The following is a 25,243-nucleotide window of genomic DNA, read 5'->3' as shown; positions in this document are numbered from 1 at the left end:
CCACGGCACACCAGGCAAAGTCTCGCGGCACACTAGTGTGCCGCGGAACACCGGTTGGGAAACACTGTGTTAAAGTTATAGGGAAGTCAGAAAGAGGGAGGGAAGGAGACTTCCGGAGGCGGCACCAATGGCAATGGTGCTCTCCTTCTAGTTCGGAGGGAGAAGCTCCGCGGAAATCGGGTTGTCCGCTACGGCGAAACGGAGACCCTTGCAAAAATCACAGGCAGGAGAAGCCTGTGACCGTGGGACTCGGCGGGCACCGGTAGCGCCCCCCGGATCAGCGAAGGGACCCCGTAAGGGGCTCCGGAGCGCAACGGGAGTCTGGCGCGGTGCTGAGAGTCGATCGCTCTTTCCGTGGGGTGAAGCCGCAAAGCTGTTGCCGGAGAGCGCTGACCTTTTTCCTGGGACAATTCAGCTGCTAAACAACAACCCGTGAGTAGGTGAAGTTTAGGAATTGGGACTTAAAGGAGGAAAAAAAGGATTAATTTGGCACTGAAGCAGGAAAGTGTAAACAGGAAGTCCGCCTTCCGTTTCTGTATACAGTTCAAAGCAAAGACTCTTTAAGCTAAGACCTGGAGAGTGGTGTTCTAAAAGCCTCAAATCCGAACATCAAAGCAAAAGAACTCCCCCCCCAGGCTATAGGAGGGGGGGAGAGGGAAAAGTGACTTTTTTCTACTTGTGGAACAAAAATAGAGACAATTACTTAACTCCAGGGAACGGACTGCCAGGTCCACTAGAATTGTTGCTGTGAGAGTCGCACTACTTATAGACATTGTAACTTTTTAATGGTTAACTCTGCAAAGGAGATATTTGCTGAAGGTCTTCTCTGGATTTGAAACTGTTGCTTGCTTTCTGGAGGGGGAGTTTGGAAAGTTGGAAAAGACTCTTTATTGTAACTTTAATGACTGTTTCAGTGTCCCCCTAGAGGAACATTGAAATTGCACACCCAGCTGGGGGATTTTTCCATTCTTGACTCTGGGGACTTTCCACGGTAAGACCTGACCATGGGATTGACCTTGATTCACAGACAAAAGTGTGATGACAGATAGAACAACAAGATCTAGCAAGGCTAGAATCCAGCAGCCCAGCGCAGTTTCCCAGCACCGTAGATCATCTGTTCCCGGCCCTCCTGTGACACAGGGGGAAGATTTTGTACAAGCTGGGCCAAAAGGAATGGCTTCAGAAGGGGATTTTACTTCAGTGTTAAATAAAATTTATGAAAAATTGGAAGGCCTAAACAAACAAGTTACTGAACAATCAACTAAAATAGACCAAAATACTGCGAGCATTAATAATTTGGGGCAGAAGGTGAATTCTAATACAGAATCTATTAAAAAATTGCTGGAAGAATCTGTGTCTAATCGAAAAATAGCTGAGGAAGCAAAAGAAAAAGCAGTGGCTGTAGAGGAAGAAATAAAACCAATGCGCAAGCAGATTGGGGACCATCAGTCACTTTTGTCTATGATCGAACTGAGGGAGAAACAGACCAATCTGAGGATCAGGGCAGTACCGGAACTTGAAAAAGATAACTTCAGTGATTACCTTACACAGGAATTTGGAAATTTTTGGAATTTGGAGGTGGAGCAAGACTTTAAGATAGTAAGTGCGTTTAGACTTGGAAAGGGAGGGAGAAAGGACAGGGTGAGAGACTGTTTGGTTGCCCTCCGAACGAAAGAAGAGAGGGACAAAATACTGAGTGCGCACTTCCAGAAGACTTTGGAAATCAACGACTCAAGAGTGGAGATTTTTAAGGACATTCCGAAATATTTATTGGATCTTAGAACCAACTACAGAGATCTGGTGGCCCTACTGAGAAGAAACAGAATTGTTTTTAGATGGGAATTCCCCCAGGGGCTATCTTTTACCTTTAAAGGGAAAAAACTCCAAATAAGATCAGTGGAAGACAAGGAAAAAAATTTGAGAGACTACGAAGAAGACCTGCAAAAAGAAGTTCCAGAAGAGCTAAGAGCCTTAAAACCAGGAGTACTAGACACAGTACCAACACCTTTGGGATTGGATAAACTAGGAAAAATAATACCACCGTCAGAAGAAGAAGAACTTTTGGGAGCAGTTGGAGGTAAATAGAATAACTACACCATGTCTCTGCAATTATTAAGTTGGAACATTCATGGATTTAACTCCCCGGAGAAGAGGAAGAAGGTCTTCCATTTATTGAAAAAGGAACAATTGGACTTAATTTGTTTACAGGAAACACATGTGATTAGGCTACATAGGAAAGTACTGATCAACAAAAGATTGGGCCAATAGTTTATTTCATTGGACAGGGTTAAAAAGAGAGGAGTTGTCATTTATGCTAAAGAGAGCCTATCACTGAAATTTGGAAGTCAGAAAGAGGGAGGGAAGGAGGTCGATGTTCTTTTTGAGTAATAATGTAAGCTTTGGATATGTACAATGAAATGAAATATGGAAAGCTCAATAAAAATCATGATTAAAAAAATAATAATCTGCTAAATACGCAACAGATGCAACTAGATTTTGAGGCAAAGAGCCTGAAATAGCCCCAATGCAGCTTCTTTTACACAAACACACATACCACATAGATATGTCAAACCTGGGCTCCGGAAAAAGAATGGCAGAGGGAGAAATAAAAATGCTCACTGCAAATTTGAGGCCGGAGAGGTCAGCGTCCGTTTCCTGCAGCCAATCGTAGAAATCCTGGGCGTTGTCTGTGGGATCCCCTTCTCCGTAAGTGGCCATACAGAAGACCGCTAGCGACTTATCGATCTCAGAGAGGCGGCTCAAGTCAGCCTGGGAATGAGAGTGGGGCGGCACGTTAAGGAGACAGCTCCTGAGAATGTCAAGTTTCCCAGAAGAATCCCAAACACCCCTGGGCATGTGATCTTAGGCAGCTATCTTCCTTTGGTTGGAAACGTTCTTGGGACGAGCCAAGTATTTGTGTGCAAGACAGATGTTGAAAGCACATTATGTCACCCACTCATCCCACGTCTCCAATGTGAAGGGGAGTACCATGCTTAGGTTGCAAGAAGGCAAAGTTACACAAAGGAATTACTGAAGCAATTCAGGGAAGGCCTTGCTTGTGGGAACAGCAGAGCAGGGCTTGTCCCTCATCACGTCAAGGACCCAAAAGGGCTGGATTTTGCAGAGAACATACCAGGTCGTACTCCTCTGGGTCGGCAGACATGCCCCGCATCCCATAACGATGGGCGTCTTTAGCAAGGCGGTTGGCAAATTCTTCACCAGTTCCCGTCTGAGATCCATAGAACACCACTATGTTTCTGCCCTGAGAAGGAAAGACAACTCAAGTCGGTTCAAAAACTCTGGGATCGCTCAACACTAAAGGCCTGGTCCAAACCTCCACCTTAAGGGTTTCTGAATCTGTCTATGAAAACTTGCTCTGCTCCACACTGGGGACACCCTCCCTGAACTGCACCCATTTCAGACAGCAGGAAGGTATGGGGGAGAGTTTTGTGGGGGTTTGACGCAAATCGACCCAAATTTGCACTTCCTGACCCAGTACACAGATTGGACCACAGTTCCACATGCTCTTCTGAGTTTTGCAAGCTGGTCCTCAATTCAAGAAATGCATACAGTGGTGCCTCGCAAGACGAAATTAATTCGTTCCACGAGTTTTATCGTCTTGCGATTTTTTCATCTTGCGTAGCACGGACTTTGGAAAAGCTTCAAAAATCACCAAAGTCTTCAAAAACCTCAAAAAAGGCTACCACACCGTGTGCTATGAGTTGCTCCTCAAAGTGAATGCACGGTTTTAAGAAAAAGGAAACAAACTGCAAGACAAAGGAAACAAACAAAGGAAGCAAGCCCATAGGGAAATCCGTCTTGCGAAGCAACTCAAAAAACAAAAAACTCTTTCGTTTTGCGAGTTTTTCGTCTTTCGAGGCATTCGTCTTGCGAGGTACCACTGTATTTTCAGAGTTTATGGGTGGGGGGGGGATGAGTGCAAAAATATTAGTATTTTAGGGAGAAATGCATGCAGCATAAATTCTGGTGGGTTCTTTTTTTTATTAAACAACATTTGTATACCACTTGATTGGCAGAGAGGTGCCATAGCTCAGAGGCAGAGTATCAGCTTTGCATGCAAAGATCCCGGGTTCAATCCCTCCAGGTAGGGATGGGAAATATTCCCTGCTTGAAACCCCGGTGTTGTTGCCAGCCAGTGCAGGCCATACTGACCTAGACAGGCCAATGATCTGACTCTGTATAAGGCAGCTATCTTCCCATTCCAGCCCTTTCCTAAGTACCACAAGGACCAGAATCATCCTTAGGAATAGCTGGGAAAAGACTTCAATCTGAAATCCTGGAGAGCCGCTGCTGCCACCCTGTGTAGGCAATACTGAGCTAGACAGATCAATGGTCTGACTTGGGACAAAGCTACTTCCTGCATTCCTAACCAGTATCACCATTCAGCTGGCTCAGTCACTCCATAGCAGAGGATCAAGGCTTGTGGACAATGCCTTAGGCAGCTTCCATTTCTAGCCTACTAGCTGAAAAGTATGAACATAATAAAAGCCAAACATACCGTCTTTTTCATTTTCTCAATGAAGCTGCCCTCATTTGTTGTCTTCTCTCTGGAGGAAAGAGAGATAGAGTTATATATATATATATATATATATATATACATACATACACATATATATATATATACACATACATACACACACATATATATATATATATATGCACGCGCGCACACACACACACACACACATATATTTATGATTTTCAGTTATATACATTTCAATAGTTTCACAGTCATTTTAAAATTTCAAAACTCAACTTCCTCCTCTTTCTGCGGTTCCTTAAATTCATTTTTATCATTTCCTGCATATTCTAAATCAACATTCTTTTATCCATCTACTTATATGCTCTTACAAAACTGCAGGTTATTAGAAAAGTCCTGCCAATGTCCATATCTGTTTACCATTTTTTTGTAAATATTCAATAAAAGTCCTGCTCACACAAAAAGCTATGCTTATAGGGTTCACAATGGATTTCTTACCCTGTCCAGAAAAGGACAACTGAAATGATCAAGAAGATGACTCCCTTATGAGGAGAAGTTGCAGTATTTGGGTGTAAGAGGTGACATGACAGACGTCTGTAAAATGATGCACAACCGGGAGAAAGGGGATAGGAAAAGATTTGTCTCCCTCTCTCATAACACTAGAAGTCTTTGGCCATTCAATGAAGCTGAACGTGGAAGATTCTGGACGGATAACAGAAAGTCCTTCTTTGCACACGGAAGTGTTAATCTATGGAACTCGCTTCCACAGGAAGGTATCGGCTTGGATGGCTTTAAAAGAGGATTGGACCAACTCACAGAGCAGGAGGCGGCTATCAGTAGCTACTAGCCATGCTGGTTCTGCTCTGCCTTCACAGTCGGAGGAAGCAATAAGAATAATAATAATTTACTATCTTTACCCTGCCCATCTGGCAGGGTTTCCCCAGCCACTCTGGGCGGCTCCCAATCGAATATTAAAAACACAATACAGCATTAAACATTAAAAACTTCCCTAAACAGGGCTGCCTTCAGGTGTCTTTTAAAAGTAGGATAGTTGCTGATTTCCTTGACATTTGATGGGAGGGCGTTCCACTGGGCAGGCGCCACCACCAAGAAGGCCCTCTGCCTGGTTCCCTGTAACCTCACTTCTTGCAGTGAGGGAACCCCCAGAAGGCCCTCAGAGCTGGACCTCAGTGTCTGGGCTGAACGATGGGGGTGGAGATGCTCCTTCAGGTATACAGGACCGAGGCAATGCTTCTGAATAAAAGTTGCTGGAAGCCACAGGAGGGGAGAGGGCTCTTCTGCTTGAATCCTGCTTGCGGGTTTCCCCAATTGCATCTGGTTGGCCACTGTCAGAACAGGATGCCACTGGCCCGATTCGGCAGCCTGTTCCTGTGTCCCCTGTTGCTCCAGAGGGCAGGAACAGGACCCACGGGGGACCCATTGCAAGGGAGCAGGTTTTGGGTGAGCGTTCGGAAACACTTTGCAAGGGCGAAAGGCTTTTTGACAGTGGAACAGGCTGCTTTTCCTTCGCTGGAGAGACCAGGCTGCTACCTGCATTGCTTTTGGGAGTCTCCCCAAACTCTGCAATTCTATGATTCTAGCGGGGGCTGTGTTGCAACCAGCACCGCAGATCTTGCACCCTAGGTAGGGGCTGGCTGGCTGGCCTCCAATGGGGCCCCCTTTCAGCTCTGATGCCCCGCAGGCGGGACTGTTGCGACAACAGACCTTGCCCTGGGGGAGGAGGCTGCCTTGCCAAGGCCTTTTAGCGCAGCAGCCTTGGAGAGAGAGGCCAGGCTGTCTAGAGGGGGAGGAGGCAGACGTCCCCCTCCCCCCCCCCAAAAAAAAGGAAGAAGAAGAAGAAGAAGGGGAGTAGAGAGCCAAGCTCATTAGGCAGGCAAGCAAACAAGAGCTTCAAAAGAGTCCAGGAGGGTCCAAGGAGGCTTTTGCAAGCAGCGCTTCCGGGCGGTGAGCAACAAGGACAGCTCATCCGAGAGGGACATCCAAATTGGCCTGAACGAAGCACACATCTGGAAGTGGGAGGCGTGGGCCTCAAGAGGCGAAAGAGATGGAGATGTTTTTATTTTGCATGGGGGAGACACACACAGAGAGAGAGAGAGACAGGAGGAGGAGCGAGCGAGAGGCCTAATTGGATCCCGCAGGAGGCGAGGATGCTTTTCAAAGGAGGAGGAGGAGAGGAGCTGGCTGCCTGCCTGCTCCTAACAGCAGCCAAGAGCAGAGACATGGAATTGGTTCCCATTCCTGTTTCACAATAGGAGAAGAATGTGAGGCAGGCGGGGAAAGGAAAGGGGGGGGGGGGAATCAGCGTGGTTTGCCAGCTTTGGATTTCAAGCACAGCACAACACGCAAAGAGGCATTGCAGGGGGTTGGACTAGATGACCCTGGGGTCCCTTCTGATTCTATTGTCCTTTGATTCTATGACACACACACACACACAGTCACTTTCTGCAGGGTCAGAGCAGGAGTGGGTGGGGCCAGGGGTGAGGGCGGAGCTCGGAGGGGATTTCAAAGGGGAGGGGAAGAGTCAGCGAGGGCTACACAGTGGCCGAGGCAAGCCAGTCAGATGGGCAGGGTACAAATAATGAATTAATTAATAATAACAATTACAACTGGCAACAGGCAGATGGGCAAGGCAGATAGACCAGAGCTTCATCTCAGGAGAGCCAGTGGGGGTGGAGTAATTAAGAGTGCCAGACTAGGACTTGGGAGAGACCAGGGTTCGAATCTCCACTCAGCCACGTTGGCAGCCAGTCACTGAGTCCCAGCCTAACCTACCTCATAGGGAGGAAATGCCATGTGTGCGCCCAACAGAGAAAAGGGTGAGATATAAACACAATAAATGAATAAAAGCAAGAATAAATGGGAGCTGTAGTAAAAAGAAGAAGGATAAGACAGGATATTAACCCTGCAGATTCAGGGTAGATATAGATATAGATATAAAGCTACTCTTGAGGTACATTTCTCTCCTCCCATTTTACAGGAGGAGATCTGCTGTTGCCAACAGTATAGCCATGGCCAGAGAATCTGTAAGCTGAAACCGTCAACAACACACCCCTTGTCTTTGCTGGTCCATGGTGGATCAGCATTTCACAGCACTCACATCAGAGAGCATGTGAGCCCTTTGCGCTGGCATGCAAAGAAGACAGGACTGATTTATTCAGAACAGACAAACAACAGTGGAACTCCCTCCCACAGGAGAGAAGTGATGGCCACCAACTTGGGTGGCTTTAAAAGAGGACAAGACAAATTCGTGGAGGAGAGGGCCATCCAAGTCAACTAGCCATCAGTAGAGTCTCATGCTCTACTGACCAAGTTCGATTTTCTTGCTGCAGATTTAAAATCACCTTGATGCAAAATCAAAAATATGTATCAGCCCACCCTGCCAGCCACCGCCAAAAGATTAAAAAAGAAAAGAGAACACTGCAAAATGTAATTTTTTAAAAGGAACTTTAGAAGCAGGTAAAGGGATGCCTTTGGAAACCCCAGGTAAACACTCTTACTTGGGATAGCTATTCCTCTTAAATTTAATGGGTCCTTTTTCTAAGCAGGAAGTGCAGTTACACCAGAAATTGAATCTGCAGGCTCCTTGCACGGAAACTTTCTAAACCGATTAAAACAGTCTTGCTAGTGAAGTCCACAGGAGACCCATGTAGCCACATACTCTCATAATTCATGACTCGTACAATACTGACAGCTTTGGCTCAACTCTTCTGGTTTACAAAAACCGCCCTGGCTAGTTGTTCGGAAGGGACTATGCCTTGCCCTCAAGCCCAATGGGTATCTGCAAGCATGAATCGGAAAAGGGATTCTCCTCTCGCCTTTGCCATCCTAACTGTGACAGCGGCTGCATAGCTGAATGCTTTTAAAAACTATCCGAGAATCCCTGCTGAATCAGATCCAGGGGCCTCTCTGGTCCAATATCCTGTTTCCCACACTATCTGGCCAAGACGCTCTTCTGGGAAATGACCAGGCAGAGGCGGCAGCAGATCCCCGTTACATCTGGTCATCAACGATAGACTGGTTTTGTAAATGGAGGTTCCACTCCTCTTGTGACTAATGATGACATTAAAGGATGAGACTATGGGTCCATCAAGATTTAGCCAATCAGGAAGCTCCCAAGCAGGGCAGAAGCCCCTCCCCATCTTGGTGCTCCCAAGAAACTGACAGATATACTGCCTCCCAACCTGGAGGCTTGATACGAGCCGGCATGGTAAATAATCTATTAAGGGAAGCTAACTATTCCAAACAAGTAAACCAATGCTGAATATCGAGAACCATGAATAAGTAAAAATGTGCAAAATAAGGGGTGGGTGGGAAAACACGATACTGACCCACCTTACAAGGCTGATGTCAGTGAACTTGCACAAAGAACAATTATTATTAATATAATTTCCTTAAATGTATATACCCTGCCTTTCCTCTGTTGCAGAATGCAGAGTGGCATATACAGGATTCCCAGATTTGGTGGCTAGTGGCCTCATGTGCCTCCAGACCTACAGATTTATTATTAGTCTGGAAAAGAGACTTATGGAGCCAGGTCAGAGCAATGGACCATCCAGCTTAGCCTGGACTTACTCTGACTGGCAGCAGCTCTCCATGATCTTTTAACTGAGGGTGCAGGGTGAGGCGTGTGTTGAACCAGGAGCTAGCATCCTGCCATGCACTGAGCCACAGGACCCCTCCTCCTAATTTTGACACCTGGGCCTTCGAGAAAGAGCAGGCTAGCCCCTATGAAGTTTTGGGTGCTTTGGCAAACTGGAACACAAATCCTGGTGGTGTTGGACCTTGGGCCTATCTAGCTCAGTACTGCCTACACGGACTGGCAGCAAAGGATTCAGGCGAGGAACTCTTCCAGGCCTCCCCGGAGACGCCACTGAGGTTTCGACCTGGGACCTCCTGCATGCAAAGCAGAGGCTCTTTTCTGCCCTTCCCCAAAACGATGGGGGAAAGAAGAGAGAAAAAGGAAGAGGATTGAGCCATTCCTGCAACGCACCAGCCTCGCATGGCAGCATCCCTGCGAACTGCAGAGCGCTTTTCTCTCCACGGAGCTCCCCTCCGCCAGCCTCCAGGCAAGTTTTTGCATCCAAAACACTTGGCTCAAGGAAGCTCAAGAAGAGCCAGCCTTGCATCCGAGGCACAGAGCCACAAAACCTCCCGAAAGGGCACATCCGCTCACTTACCTCCCCGGAGGACCCTCCTCGGGTGGAGACGAGTATGTGCAACCCATGGCGGGTTCCGACCCTGTACTTTCATGCCAGCTGCAGGGAGCCAGGAGGGCTGAGCCGCGCTCCGCCGCGAGACAGGCACGCACGCGAGGGGTCCCTCGCCCCCCTGAGCCCTCTCCCGGAGCTTAAAAAGCCAGCGGCCACAGCCCCCCTTTTGTTTAAGAGCGGAGCAGAGCTCTGCATACCAAGTCCCTGCAAAGAGACTGGTTCGATCCCACTGGGATTCGTGCCGGCTGCCTTTGCAAAAGTTACCCGGAGGGTCCGGCACGAACCCAACTATACTCCCAACATCTGGCGGGAGCAGAAAGGAATGAGTGGCGGTGGGGGGGGGAGAGAAACTCAAGAATGAAAACTCCCAGGGTCCCTTGCAACACTCCCCATCTCTCTAACCATTCAAGGGTTGAAGGGGGGGGGGAGAGAGAGAGAGACATCTCACGGAGTGAAACGCCCGTTGCCCTAACAACAGGTTTACATCACAGCGCTATTTCTTAATTAAATAATTAAAAGCATCTCTGTCACTTCCCCAGAGTTCTTGTCCCTGCAGGACCTTTTTCAGAACAAGACTCAAGGGGGGTGTGCAGAGGAAGCGAACGGAGGGGAGAGTGTCCTAAAAGGTTAATCCTCTCCCCCAAAACTTTCTTTAATAAAAAAAGTTGTTCCCCACGGCCAGCCTGCCCCATGGCCTTCGCTGTGGGGGAAATGCAGCACGCAGAGGCCACAGAATTAACACGCAGCATATCTTGGCACAAGCTGGTTTGTATTATCCCGCTTTTGCACCGAAGGCAAGCTGCAGAGTCTGCGACAGAAGGAATGGCTGAACGCAGGGCTTCCAGACCCAGAGACCCTCCATCGCAGCAGCCCCATCTGCAGCATGCATTTAAAGCAGCATCAACAAATGATTTTAAAGAGTCACGGTTTCCCCCAAAGAATCCCGGCAGCTGCAGTTAACATAAGGACATAAGAAGAGTATGGTGCTGATTCACGCCAAGGCTGCAGGTTCGATGCTCTTATGAGACAGCTGCTTATTCCTGCATTTCAGGGGGTTGGACTAGATGCTCCCCAGGGGTCCCTTCCAACTCTTATGATTCTATGACTTGAGCAATTGTTTGGGGAGTGACGTGGGTCTGGTTTGTAAGGCAACCCCCGCCAGCCTAGGGCTCTCCAAATGTTTTGGGACTCTCGACTCCCACCAGGCTGCTGTTGGAGAAACCATCGCTTCAGTTCCTGGCCACCTGAGAAGCGATCGGTGAGGAGGGTCGTGGGAAAGAGGGTGCAAAGAAAGGGAAGCCAGCGATCAGGGGCCAAGATTAGAGGCAGAAAAGAGATATTATTCACAGTCAAATGGAAGCAGGAAGAAGTGAAATGACAGCAGACTTGGCTATAGTCAAACGAAGCAAAAGATGCATTTTCAACAAACTCCTTTAAACTCCCCAAAAGGTCATGCCTGGTCAGACCTCTGCCTGGGGGGGGAAAGGGGGGCAAACTGTAAGTGTGAATAAACACTTCCTCTGTTCCATTTATTAAGAGAAGTTAATGCATTTTCCTCTAGTGAGGAGGAAGAAGAAAAGACAGCTGTTGATGTATGGAGCACATCCGGAAAGGAGAGACTGAGGCCAACAGGCTGTGAGATAGAATTACAGAATTGGAGAGCTGAAAGGGGGCCGCCAAGGGGCATCTAGTCCAACCCCTTGCAATGCAGGAATTGCAGCTAAAAAATCCCGGGCAGATGGCCATCCAGCCTCCGTTCAAAAAACATGGAGTGAAGAGAGTCCACCACCTTCTGAAGAATTCCATTCCACTGTCAAACAGCTCTTGCAGTCAGGCTATCGAGTCAGAATCTCCTTTATTGTCATTTGAATCCATTGGTTTGGGTCCTCTCCTCCAGAGCAGGAGAACACAAGCTTGCTCCATCTTCCATGCGACAGCCCTTCAGGTATTGGAAAGTGGTTCTCATGTCGCCTCTCAGTCTCCTCTTTCCCAGGCTAAACATGCCCAGTTCCTTCAAGCGTTCCTCATAAGGCTTCATTTCCAAACCCTTAATCCTCTTGCTTGCCCTTCTCCGCACACGTTCCGGATAGACAGCAACAGGGGACAAAATGTCTGTAAAGTGGGGGCATCCATCACACTGCAAGGTCACGAAGCGAGATGGGAGCATCACCCCACAGGAACAGCCAGCCAGCCCCATGGCAAAATGAGGAGATTGCCTGGGGGGAAAGGGCTGCAGTGTTGGTTCCCCTTTCGGGTAATACCTTTTGCATTCTGGAGAATACTTATTCCTTCCCTCTTTTATCATTAGAATGGTAAAAGGCTCATCTAGTCCAGTATTCCTCTTCTCACAGCGGCCAGCCAGGTCCCTGGGGAAAAGCAGGATCCCTCTCCCCTCCTGTGGTTTCCAGCAATTGGTTTTCAGAAGCATTCCTGGCCACAGCAACTGTGGGGGCAGGGCTGAGCCAACGACAGCCCTCTGCTACATGAATTTGCCCTATCCCTTTTCAAGCCATCTAGGTTAGCGCCCATCGTTGCCTCCTGTGGGAGCGAGTTCCACAGGACCTTTCTTTTGCGAACTGGGACCATGGCATTCCACCTCTCGCAGGTGCATTAACCAAACCGCAGATTCCTCCCCCTGCTCCCCAGGCTATTTTGTAAACAAAATCCAATCCCTTGAGGAAGGCCCAATTGCTGACCCCAGCTGGGGAAAATGACAGCATTCTCACACAGAGAGCCCTGGGTGGGGCACCCTCTAGGCCTCCTCCACACCATAAAGCAAAGTGGTGTGGTTAAGAGGTTGAGACTTTGAACTGGTTGCACCATCCCAGAACACATGCTCCACATGATCTCTGCTGCAATCCTTTGGTATCTAGATGTACTCCTTTCTCATACAGCTTTGCCCCTCTGAGCTACGGTAATTTTGGAGGTGATGGTGGTTAACAAGCAATTCTCAAATACTCCCCTGGGCTTAGGAAGCTGCTTACAGTGTTTTGGAAGTGCTGTACGATTACTTTAAAATCATGACAAAGCACTTGTGCAGCACTTGCAAAACACCATTAAGTCGCTCCGCGCAGTAAGCACCCAACAGCCCCGTAGGAGTTGCAACATCCCTAAGCAGAGTCATTCTTCCCATTCTATAGATGGGGGAAACTGAGGCTGAGACAGCGGCTTGCTTAAGATTACCTCGTATGTTTGCTGCAGAGTTGAGACTTTGAACTGGCGACCTGCTAACGCATCTTCCCATCAGTCAGGTGGGAGGCAAAGGCCAGGATCCAGTAACCCTGCTTGCTGTTAAATGCAGACCTGCGTTTACCCCCCCAGCTTTAAGGAGGACACTTGCAAATGCAACGTCCACCATTAGCATGCCACTGAGGAAACAATGGCACCCTCAAGGTCTTCCCCTGATGCCAACTGAGACTTTTACCTTAGCCTGGTTTGTAGACATCCTCACAGACCCCTCTCTGTCCTCCATCCAGGCCAGCGAGGGGCTTTATCAGCATCCAAGGACACCTTACAGCCAGGCAAAAATATCTTACAGCCAGGGCTAGAGAGGGGCTGCGGCCTGAGGAAAGATTCAGGGGCCACACAGAGATGCCTGCAGGGCCACATTCCGCCCCCCAGGCCTGAGGGTCACCACACCTGCAGGAATAGGTGCCATCTACACATAGCAGGAGCAAAGGTGGAAGGTGAACTGGACAAAGGATTCTGCATAGACAACCTCCCCCCCCCCAATTATGCTGCCATCGCATTTCAGAGGAGGAGAAACCACAAGCCCTGCAGCATCGTTGACTGATACCAGCCAGCGGCACCTGGCAATCTGGGTCAGCTGCCTCTGAACCTCATCGCTTCATACCGTGAATTGCTTTTGTGAAAAAATCCAGCTGAAAGAAATATGCTAGTATGGTGCGGAGGAATCATCCTGTCTGAGGCATATTTAGGGAACTCTCCCTCCCGGCCTAACTCCCCAAGCTGGGATTCGAGGCGGCTTGCCGCATTTTAAAAGCAAACATGATAGAACGCATCGTAAAACAAAGGATCCGAAAACAGTAGTCAAAATACAGTAAAGGTGCATTTAGAACTGGGAACGAAAACCCATTAAAGCCCAGAGATTTGCATTTCCTGCACGTGAGTTTCTAAAGGCCTGCCTGGAGAGGAAGGTCTTAGCTTGCTGGTGGGAGGACAACAGGGAGGGAGGGAGTCAGACCTTTCCTGGGAGGGGATCTCACAATCTGGGAGCAGCCACAGAAAAGGCTGGTCGTGGGTCACCACCAGCTACACCTCTGGTGTTGGTGGGGTCAAGAGAAGGGACTCACTAGGCAGGTTCATGTAGGGAGACACGATCTTTCAGGTAGCCTGTGCCCAAGACACCTAGGGCTTTGTAGGACATAATCAGTTTGGACTGTGCCTGGAAACAGACTGCTAGCCACTGAAGTTGTCTTAACGTGCTTCCTGTACCTGGGCCCAGACACCAGTCTGGCCACAGGATTTGGGGCCAGCGGAAGCTTCCAAACCCTTTCCAAAGGCTGCATGTGCAACGTGACTCCAGCACTCGCCTCTCTGAAGCTGTTGGGTGTATGTCGCCCTGGGTGAAACCCATGTACCTCACCACCAACCCACTCACCCCGTTGGCGGCTGGATTTTTGTAAAGTCGGGGACCTCCTCTTTCTTCTTGCGGAAGAAAAACCAGTACGTCAGCAGGCCGATGATGATGGAGAAGAGAAAGACGTCCGTCATACTGAAGGGGACCGAAGCCTCTGGGGTCTTTGCGGAGGGAGAGTCATCCTTGGATGATGCTGTCCCCATGGCAACGGGAAAACTAAAGCGAGGGGGAGAAAGAGATAGCCGTCACATGTCATATATCGGTTTCAGGTCTTGGCAAGAAAGCAGAACTTCTGAAACCAAAGCATCCTCCCTGCTGTGGGGAGATGAGCAGGGATCAGCTCTGTAGCAGCGAGAAGCAACCTCAGAATATTGTGAAATAATAATAAAGAGCACCTCTGAGCATAGCCAGAGTTTCTTAAACAGAGTAGCTGCAGCCACCTACAGAGAGGAGCAAGGTAGTGTGATGTATATGCTACAACTTTCGAAGATTTGACTTGAGATAAGAGTTTGACAGCACGCTGTCAGCACTGCCACACCTTATAAAATTTCGCAAGGCATGTGGGAGGCTCATGAGTGCGTCCAGTGAGTCTACTCCACAAAGAGAAGGCAAATATTCCTTTTCTCTCACAACGGCACAAGCTTTATCCTGCCTTTCTAGATGTCAACTTCAAGGCAGCTCGTGTTATTCTTTGCTACAAAAGAGAGCATGGCGTAACAGGCGAAAGACACAAAATCCAAACCAGCAGCACCAAAGAACAACTTCATAAAGAAAGCCTCATACTGAGTCAGACCTCTGGCCCATTTATCCAAGTACTGTCTGCACTGACTGGCAGCAGCTCTCCAAGGTCTCTCCCAAACCTACCTGGGGATTGAACCTAGGACCTTTGGCCTGCAAAGCAGGTGCTCTAACCACTGAGACACAGCCTTTCCCTGTTATTCTGTGTGTGGATTGTGTTTGACTTTCACGGGGCCACAGCAGAGAGAAGGGAAATGACAGCGGCACCCACTTCAGAATTTGTTTTATTCCGGATTGCTTCATTTGAAGCAATGTTTTAATGTTTTAAAGCGATGTTTTAATGTTTAATATGTTTTAATGTTAAAGTGCTGCAAACCACTTTGACGTTTCTTCTTTAAAATATAAAGCAGTGTAGAAATGAAATTAGTAACAATGAAGCATGTGGGCTTTTCGTCTCTGTTTTAGCTGGGGGTTGAATGGGATAAAGACACAGCCTGACTGCAGAGAATAAAATGATTGGTTTCCTGAGTGCAAAGCAATCACCCCTCCTCTCCGTCACTGACGTTTCCACAGTCCCTTCGCTCACTCTCTTTCCCACCCAACACACCCTCTCTCTCACATCCTAAAATAAATAAAACTTCTAGCGCATATGTGTCATGGACTGTCTGGATGCAGAGGAGTTGTGTGAGGCAGCGGCTGGGGAACCCCCTGGGGAACCCGCAGAAGAAGGCTCAGAGCCAGAGGACTGGTGGTGAGATGGGCAATGAGTAGTCAAAGGGAGAAGAGGGAGCAGACTGGGAGGAAGAGGTCTCAGAAGCTAAAGAGGCAACAGGGTTTAGTGAGCAGGAAGAGGCTGTGGCAGAGCGCGGTTCAGACTCCAAGGCTGAAGCAGAGGCTGGAGAGGAGTGGGGTCCAAGAGGCAGCTGAAGAATCCAGGAAGTCTCCCCCTCCTGCTGCAACCAGCTCCCCTCCCCGCTGGTCTCCCAGGACACACAGAGGAATGAAAAGAGCAGAGCAAAGATTTGTTGTGTGCAGACTGCATGGGGGAAAGCCTGGAGAGGAGGAGTCTAAGAGAGGGATCCTTGCAACTGCATTATCGGGGCGAACCTGCTAGGAAGAGTTGTGGAGGCTTGAGCTCTGTGGTTCGTATCCTTGAGTAAAGATTTAACTTCACTGGCCTGGGGTGATGTTTGTTGCTGACCTATGCCTGGCGCAAGCCCTGATAATATGCAAAGCTAAGCAGGGTCTGATTATGGCTGTTTCCTACATCTCAACTTTCAGAAAGGCTCCAAGAAAGCTGGGACTCTGGAATCGAGGGCGTGGGAAGAGCCAACAAGTTGTATAAGAGGGAAAAACCCACTTTCCATGGCTCATCAGTGCGCACCTTTCCTGCTTGAGCTGTGGGAAGGTGGCGGCGGGGGAAGAGGCTCAAAGACCCAAAAATGTCCTCAGGTTATATAAAAGGCACAGCCCTTTACTGAGTGCATTTTTGACCTTCTGCCTCCTGAAAAGAGCTTTCCCTGAGAGGAAGAGAAGTGGGCAGGGAATTCATAGAGCATGGCAGTTAGCAGTTAAACAGGCCAGGCAGCATTGGTGACCTGACAGGTGTGTTTATAAAAGTAAACGCAGAGTACACACTCTGTTCTGCATTGATTCATCTGCATTTCAAGCCAACCTTTGCCAATTTCAGCGGGCTGGTGGCTGATAGGAGTTGTGACCCCAAATTAATCAGCCCCAGCCCGCTGCAATCCAAAACATCTGGAGGTGGTAAAAATAAATAAATGGTGGCAGCCTCTGATGTCTTAAGAGGGACTGGGCCATGCAAAGGATGCTCTGATGTCACAGCATTCCAGCCAATGGCGAGCCTGAGAGGCAGGAAAGGCAAAGGGTGGGCTTCAAAAGAGTGAGAGGAAGATGAAATGGCAAAGAGGAGGGAGAAAAAGAGGCAGGTCAAAGAACAAGGTGTGAATATATAAGTAAGAAAGGATTTGAAACGGGAGTGGCTCAGAGGAATGAGCAGAATGCTGGAAGAGTTTGGTGAAGAGAGAAAGGAGGCAGAGTTCAAGAGAGGACAACATTTGTCTTCCAATCTGGTGCAAGAATGCAGTTGGATTAGATCAGGTGGTCGTGCTTCTGTGCCTTGAAAGCAAAGAATCCTTGTGGACAAGAGCCCCAATTTATATCAGGCTAGAAGCTCACCCAGTCCAGCATCCTTTGGGAAAGACCACAGCTGAGTGGAAGAGCACCTGCCTTGCATGCAGAAGGCCCCAAATTCAATCCCCAATTGGCATCTCCAGGTAGGGATGGAATATCCTGTGCCTGAAACCCTAGAAGGTGCCTGAGCTAGAGGAACCAAGATTCTAGTTGCGTAAAAGCAGGTTAGGAAGTGCCATAGCTCAGGGGTAGAGCAGGTGCGTTGCATGTAGAAGGTCCCAAGTTCCATCACCATCTCCAAGTAGGGCTGGGAGGGCTCCCTGTCTGGAACCCTAGAGTGCTGCTGCCCGTCAGTGTAGACAATACTGGATGAGATGGACCAATGTTCTGACTCGAGAGCCACTAGTGGTGTAGTGGTTAGAGTGTCAGATTAGGACCTTGGGAGACCAGGGGTGACCACGAAGTTCCCTGGGTGACCTTGGTCCAGTCACTGCCTCTTAGCATAAACTACAGTGGAACCTTGGTTCCCAAACGGCTTAGTTGCCAAATAAATTGGCTCCTGAACGCGGCAAACCCGGAAGTAAATGTTCCGGTTTGCAAACATTTTTGTCCACTGCAGCTTCTGATTGAGTGCAGGAAGCTCCTGCAGCCAATCGGAAGCCACGCCTTGGTTTTCGAATGGTATTGGGAGTCGAACAGACTCCCGGAACAGATTAAGTTTGAGAACCAAGGTACCACTGTAGTCATTGTGAGGATAAAATGGGGAGGGGGAGTATGTAGACCACTTTGAGCTCCTTGGAGAAGAAGGGGATATAAATGCAATAAATAACTGGAATCAAATGGAATGGGGCCGAGTTAGAAACTCAGATATTTAAGCTAATTGCCAAATAGCACCTTAAAGCTCAGTTATGGTATGTCTAGGTGCCATTCTTTCCACCAGTGGGGCTTGTGGTTCTTGATGTCCATTTCTACGCCATTTTATATTTTAAAGGGGGGGGGGAATCTTCCAGCTAAGGACTGCCACCCTGACATCTCCCGAACTGTCCAGATTGGTGTCGTAAATTGAACTCCCACTTCTCCCTGCTGGCCTTGCCTCTCAAATAAAACACCTGGATTTCTCCCTGCCGTTCTTATAGGTGAGCGTGGGCACGGGGCCAATAATCCCCTACAAAGCTGTGATTTTCTTGGTAGCGTGTCAACAAGCAAGGCTTGAGTGTGACGTGTGGGCAAAGGACTTCCTCAGTCGTGCAGAAACCAGGTGGCCCTGGAGAGCTGCAGGAAGAGAAGTGGTTTGCCGTCATCTCATCCACCCAACACCCCTGTTTTAGGCCAGCAACCCGGTGCTTTCCCCTATTCCAGGCCAGCTGCTAAACTTGACATCGAAATGCGGGTGAGGAAAGAGGCCGGCGTGGCAACTTTTCCCGGCACAACGGCCCACACACAACCACCCCAGAACAGAAATGCCTCCTGCAGGGCGCTGAGCCCAGCCTCCCACACAAATTGTGCCAGCTCTCTGCGCTCCAAAGTCACGTTGTGCAAGCAGGGTTGATGCAACCGTGGAGCAACACAATGGAGGCTTATCCGCCTGTGGCTGGGAAGGGCAGCTGAGAGTCACGTTCCTCAGGAGCCAGGTGATCAGATGAGAGCGCAGAAAAGGGACAAAGGACTCCAGGGCAAAAGCCTCCCCTGAACAGTGCCTAGCACTACGGACAACCAGTTCTGCATCATAAACATTAGGAAGAACTTGGAGGCATTTAAACAGAGGTTGGGTGGCCACCTGTCAGGAATTCTTTGGCTGTGAGCCATGCAGCGGGGGGTCAGACTAGATGACCCCTGGTGCCCCTCCCAACTCTGTGATGTTATTATTGTTTAGCTGCCTGTCACAGATGCCAATCTGAAAGGGCTGTAGGCTCAGTGGTCTGCTCTGTATGTAGAAGGTTCAATCGCTGGCATGTCTACGGAGGGTTGCAAATATCCCCTGAAGAGCCACTGCCAGCCAAGGCGGACACTACTGAGCCAAATGGACCCAGTGGCTTAACTCAGTTTAAAGCATCATCATCATGTTCCTGTTTTAATTCAGTCATCTGTCCAGAGGCATGAGGACTAGAACCTTAGCTTGCTTTTAGGTGACAGGCAACAGCTCAGTGACAGAGCATCTGCTTTGGAGGCAGAAGCTCCCAGTTTCAACCCCCAATTGCATCTTCCAGGTAGGACTAGGAATGTCCCCCCTGGAGAGCAGCTGCCAGTCTGTGTAGACAACACTGGGACTGGTTGACTCAGATCAAACTTACTGTGTCAAAAAGCGCATTAACTGTCTCTACAAAGTTTTTATCACCCAACCAAAAGGAATTAAATTAAGCGCATGACTTTTGGCCCAATGGTACCCAACCTTTCTGGCATGGTGACCCCCAAGTCCCAATCTGTTTGGTACAGTGGACGCTCGGGTTGCGAACATGATCCAGTGTGAGAGCCAGTGTGGTGTAGTGGTTAAGAGGGGTAGACTCGTAATCTGGGGAACCGGGTTCGCGTCTCTGCTCCTCCACATGCAGCTGCTGGGTGACCTTGGGCCAGTCACACTTCTCTGAAGTCTCTCAGCCCCACTCACCTCACAGAGTGTTTGTTGTGGGGGAGGAAGGGAAAGGAGATTGTGAGCTGCTTTGAGACTCCTTAGGGTAGAGATAAAGCGGGATATCAAATCCATACTCTTCATCCATGCGGGATGCACGTTCGCAACCCACAGCATTCGCAAGCCGTGTCTGTGCACGCGCGGGTTGCGATTTAGCGCTTCTGCGCATGCACAACCACCAAAACCCGGAAGTAACCCGTTCCAGTACTTCCGGGTTTTGGCGGTCCGCAACCCGAAAAAAACACAACCTGAAGCGGCTGTAACCCGAGATATGACTGTATATAACAACCCATTGATTTATTGCCACAGACCTGCCTGGAAATGCAATTGATACCAGGGACCTTCTGCATGTAGAGCATTCTACCACTGGGCCACAGGACCTCTTAGAAGAGGGATGTTCTCTCTTGTGACAGTAACCTCTGCTATGGCTGCCTTTGCCATCCACATCTGAAGGAAGCATTTTGGAAAATACCATGTCCTGCCCCCCCCCCCCCGCCAGATACTTTTAATCGGAGGCATCCGGGATTGAACCTGGTCCCTTCTGTATGGGAGGTGGGTGCTTTACCCCTGAGCAGTGTGGCAATTCCTACATCTCACCTATATAGAAGCAAAGATAAACGACCTATCCACCAGGTAGACCAGTGCATAGAGTTGTGTACGTGTGGAATGGGACAACTGCAACTGTTGATAGGGCAGGGAACTAACGCAAGATGCAGTGGGAGGAGGAGGCTGGCATGCGAACGCCTAGGATTTCACCTGTAACTCTCGCCTCCCACCCAGATCTGGGTGCGAGTTCCACCCAGTGGGACATGTGCTATAACCCCAGGACACAACAGAAGCCTTTGACTCTTCCCAAACTGATCAGCATATTTATTATTATTATTATTATTAATAATAATTTGTACCCCGTCCATCTGGCTGGGCGGCTTCCAACAAAGATTAAAAATACATTAAAATGTCACACATTAAAAACTTCCCTGAATGGGGCCTGCCTTCAGATGTCTTCTAAATGTCAGGTAGTAGTTTATCTCTTTTACATTACTGCAGAGAGTATTATTATTATTTTAAAAATTAAGAATGTCAGGCCAGTAACAGGCTAGTACCAGGAAGTGCGTAATGTTTGACGTTTTACTATGTTTTTATATGTGTTGTTGTTGTTGTTGTTGTTAGATAGCAGATAGCAACACCCAAAGCGGGTGACAGCAGTCACGAAATCAAAAGACGCCTGCTTCTTGGGAGAAAAGCAATGGCAAACCTAGACAGCATCTTAAAAAAGCAGAGACATCACCTTGCCAACAAAGGTTCGTATAGTTAAAGCTATGGCTTTCCCAGTAGTGATGTATGGAAGTGAGAGCTGGACCATAAAGAAGGCTGATCACCAAAGAATTGATGCTTTTGAATTATGGTGCTGGAGGAGACTCCTGAGAGTCCCAAGGACTGCAAGAAGATCAAACCTATCCATTCTTAAGGAAATCAGCCCTGAGTGCTCACTGGAAGGACAGATCCTGAAGCTGAGGCTCCAATACTTTGGCCACCTCATGAGAAGAGAAGACTCCCTGGAAAAGACCCTGATGTTGGGAAAGATGGAGGGCACAAGGAGAAGGGGATGACAGAGGACGAGATGGTTGGACAGTGTTCTCGAAGCTACCAGCATGAGTTTGACCAAACTGCGGGAGGCAGTGGAAGACAGGAGTGCCTGGCATGCTCTGGTCCATGGGGTCATGAAGAGTCGGACATGACTAAATGACTAAACAACAACTGTCAGCAGAGGGGGTCCTCTTGACTGTTCCTCTATCCTCAGAGTCTCAGTGGGGTTGGGAGATGGCCTTCTCTGTGGTAGCCCCCTAAGCTGTGAACTCGCAAATGCTGAGGACGTGCCTTTTTACCCTGGCTTTTGACACCTGAGGTCAGGTGTACGCTTCTTGGGTCCACCCTATTTCTGCCACTGGAAGTTGCTTTAAACAGTTTAATATCATGTTTTAATTGCTGCAGCCTGCCCTGGCACCATAGGGCGAAGCTCCATCTAGCTTAGCATTGTCTACACAGGCTGGCAGCAACAGCTTTCCATGGTTTCAGGCCAGGGACATTCTCAGCCCTACCAAAAGACGCCATCGAGGATTCAACCTGTGACCTCATGCATACACAGCAGATGCTCTACCACCAAACCTGACTGATTAAAAGTAATATCAGTCAGGTGCATCTGTAAGAGGGAAGCACCATGTGAAAAGGGCAAGGCAAGGCTTTAAAAAACACATGCCACCAAAACACTGAAAGCCATGATGTCGTCTCTGCTCACGTTGCAGGGTTGGCCACCGCAAAACCCAAACCTCTCAGGTGTTGATCCATTTTGAAGAGCACACCTTGTCTGAGAGCATGCATGGAAGCCGCCCAGCTATAATGTTTTGTGCAAAGATTAGCTGTAGAGTTAGGGTCAAGTTACATTCTCTGCCCCACGTGTCTTACATTAAGAGCCATTAAACACAGGGCTCTTTTGGTCTCTTACAGCAGGCGTGGGACACGTAATACACACACAAGCGCAGAAATATTATCTGAGCAAATTTGCTGTTTGAGAGCTGCTCCTCTTATTAATCTGCCCACTAAAGGTAATTTGGGTTTTATTCAGACAAGAGGCTATAGAAAGCAAAATGGGACTGAAAGGGCCTCCTGAGTGTACATAATTTGGCGCAATTCGCAGAATTTCATATTTGGGGTAGTTGCAGCGACCTCAGATGGGGTCGATCTGACATTTAAACACTCAGCCTGAGATAGGAAAACATCTGCCTGACAGCCTCTCTTAGAACAATACTGAATTAGTTTTTGGAGATCCTCCCCAGCTCTTTGGCCAAGAAGATTTTTAAAGTCAAAATTCAAGAAAAGCGATTTTGGAACCAACGCTCCTGCTTTCTGAATTCCTTTTCTAGAGAAGATGTGGGCATCCATTCCTCTGGACCAGAAGACACAGCTAACCAGCACAATCCCCTACCTCCTGCTCTAAATTGTATGCAAATAATAATAATAATAATAATTTATTATTTGTACCCCGCCCATCTGGCTGGGTTTCCCCAGCCACTCTGGGCGGCTTCCAACAGAAATGAAAAATACACTAAAATGTCACATATTAAAAACTTCCCTGAACAGGGCTGCCTTCAGATGTCTTCTGAATGTCAGGTAGTTGTTTATCGCTTTGACATCTGATGGGAGGGCATTCCACAGGGTGGGCGCCACTACCGAGAAGGCCCTCTGCCTGGTTCCCTGTAACTTGGCCTCTCGCAGTGAGGGAACTGCCAGAAGGCCCTCGGAGCTGGACCTCAGTGTCTGGGCAGAACGATGGGGGAGGAGACGCTCCTTCAGATATACTGGACCGAGGCCATTTAGGGCTTTAAAGGTCAGCACCACCACTTTGAATTGTGCTCGGAAACGTACTGGGAGCCAATGCAGGTCTTTCAAGACCGGTGTTATATGGTCTCGGCGGCCGCTCCCAGTCACCAGTCTAGCTGCCGCATTCTGGATTAGTTGTAGTTTCCGGGTCACCTTCAAAGGTAGCCCCACGTAGAGCGCATTGCAGTAGTCCAAGCGGGAGATAACCAGAGCATGTACCACTCTGGCAAGACAGTCTGCAGGCAGATAGGGTCTCAGCCTACATACCAGATGGAGCTGTTAAACAGCTGCCCTGGATACAGATTTGACCTGTGCCTCCATGGACAGCTGTGAGTCCAAAATGACTCCCAAAGAATCATTAAAGTGTGCTTTAATCTATGGCCTTCCAGATGTTGGTGGACTACAACTCCCATCATCTCAGGCTTTTGGCCGTGCTGGCTGGGGCTGATTGGAGTTGGGAGTCCAGCAACAGTTCAGAGGACCTCGTGGTCCCCATGCCTGATTTAGAGGGAAGCGTTGTATCTCCCTGAGAGAGCACCTGCTTTTGTAAAAGATTCCAGGTTTCATCCCCCAGCATGGGGCTGGAAGAAACCGCTGCCCAAAAGCCTGAAGGGCTGCTGCCAGTCAATGTAGATGGTGCTCAGCTAGATGGACCAATTGTAGTGATTAGGTGGGATTGGTATGAGGAATTATAACAAATATAGAGTAAGCCAGCAATGAAAGCATTGCGTTGACTGGGTTTAAACTATTTTGATATGATTTTTGATCAATCCACACCTCTGCATCCCTGTTCCATTTCTCTTTCTTCACAAGTCACGTACACACTTGAACAGGCAGGCTCCTGGGTCATCACAGACAGTGGGCGGTTTCTTTGAAGTAGCCTTTCTGATATGTTAATCCCAGGATGTTAATATCAGGGCCAGTAAACAGATCTCACCTGAAGGTGATAATGATCCTGTCCTCCTGGCCATCCTTTTTATCATGTATATTGCTTGTTTATGACCTCAGGGGTTGCCAAATGCTCTCCTTTGTAGTTCTGTTTTATTTAGTAAAGGTACCCCTGCCCTTACGGGCCAGTCTTGACAGACTCTGGGGTTGTGCGCCCATCTCACTTAAGAGGCCAGGGGCCAGCGCTGTCCGAAGACACTTCCGGGTCACGTGGCCAGCGTGACATCGCTGCTCTGGCGAGCCAGAGCCGCACACGGAAACGCCATTTACCTTCCCGCTAGAAAGCGGTCCCTATTTATCTACTTGCACCCGGAGGTGCTTTCGAACTGCTAGGTTGGCAGGCGCTGGGACCAAGCAGCGGGAGCGCACCCCGCCGCAGGGATTCGAACCGCCGACCTTTCGATCGGCAAGTCCTAGGCGCTGAGGCTTTAACCCACAGCGCCACCTGCGTCCCCTCTGTTTTATTTACCCCATGCTTAATTAGTTTTGGTAGTTTAACTTTGTTCCCACATGGGGTTTGTTGAAATGCTCAGAAGAAATCTGATTGGTTCTTAAGAACACTCTGTAAAAGTTCTTTTGTGAATAAAACGACCTGGGCCGAGGGGTGGAGGCACGCACAGAGATTATACACACCCTTCCCAGAGTCTTGCATCCAGCCATAAGCAACAGGGCAGTTATATAATACGAAAGGAGGCATTATGCATTCATAATGCCAGTTAGCAACACAATCTCAATACCAGGGCGGGGATGAGAGTCTCTTTATTCAAACAGAGTCTCAGGGAGATCAGTTACAGCTCAGCCACTCAACACAACCCTCTCCAAAATGGCTTGCAAAAGCAGCTCAGAGAAAGACTTGTCCCCAAGACTGCAAGTTTTCCTTACAGATAGGTAGCTGTGTTGGTCTGCCATAGTCAAAACAAAATAAAAAAAGTTTCCTTCCAGTAGCACCTTAAAGACCAACTAAGTTAGTTCTTGGTATGAGCTTTCGTGTGCATATCTGAAGAAGTGTGCATGCACACGAAAGCTCATACCAAGAACTAACTTAGTTGGTCTTTAAGGTGCTACTG

The 25,243-nt window shown here is 48.6% G+C and overlaps 1 protein-coding gene across 4 annotated transcripts in view; it reads right to left on the bottom strand.

Annotated features, from left to right (window-relative positions):
• Positions 1-25,243, bottom strand: part of POR (cytochrome p450 oxidoreductase) — a 96,541-nt gene that overhangs the window by 19,691 nt on the left and 51,607 nt on the right. For 3 of the 4 annotated variants that reach the window (XM_083714530.1, XM_083714529.1, XM_083714528.1), the window contains 4 exons: positions 14,354-14,548; positions 4,520-4,568; positions 3,134-3,262; positions 2,620-2,769 (listed from right to left, as the gene is read on the bottom strand). In XM_083714530.1, coding sequence (XP_083570656.1) covers positions 2,620-2,769; positions 3,134-3,262; positions 4,520-4,568; positions 14,354-14,535 — 510 coding nt within the window. In that variant the 5' untranslated portion in view covers positions 14,536-14,548. Of the gene's footprint in view, positions 1-2,619; positions 2,770-3,133; positions 3,263-4,519; positions 4,569-9,699; positions 9,959-14,353; positions 14,549-25,243 lie in introns of those variants that run through there. The other variant, XM_083714531.1, reaches the window with a different exon arrangement.

Source organism: Podarcis gaigeae, assembly GCF_964106915.1.
Source record: "Podarcis gaigeae genome assembly, chromosome: 15".
In the NCBI taxonomy this organism is placed as follows: domain Eukaryota; kingdom Metazoa; phylum Chordata; class Lepidosauria; order Squamata; family Lacertidae; genus Podarcis; species Podarcis gaigeae.
The sequence above is the reverse complement of the archived record's forward strand: the minus strand, read 5'-3'. Positions and strand labels throughout refer to the sequence as shown.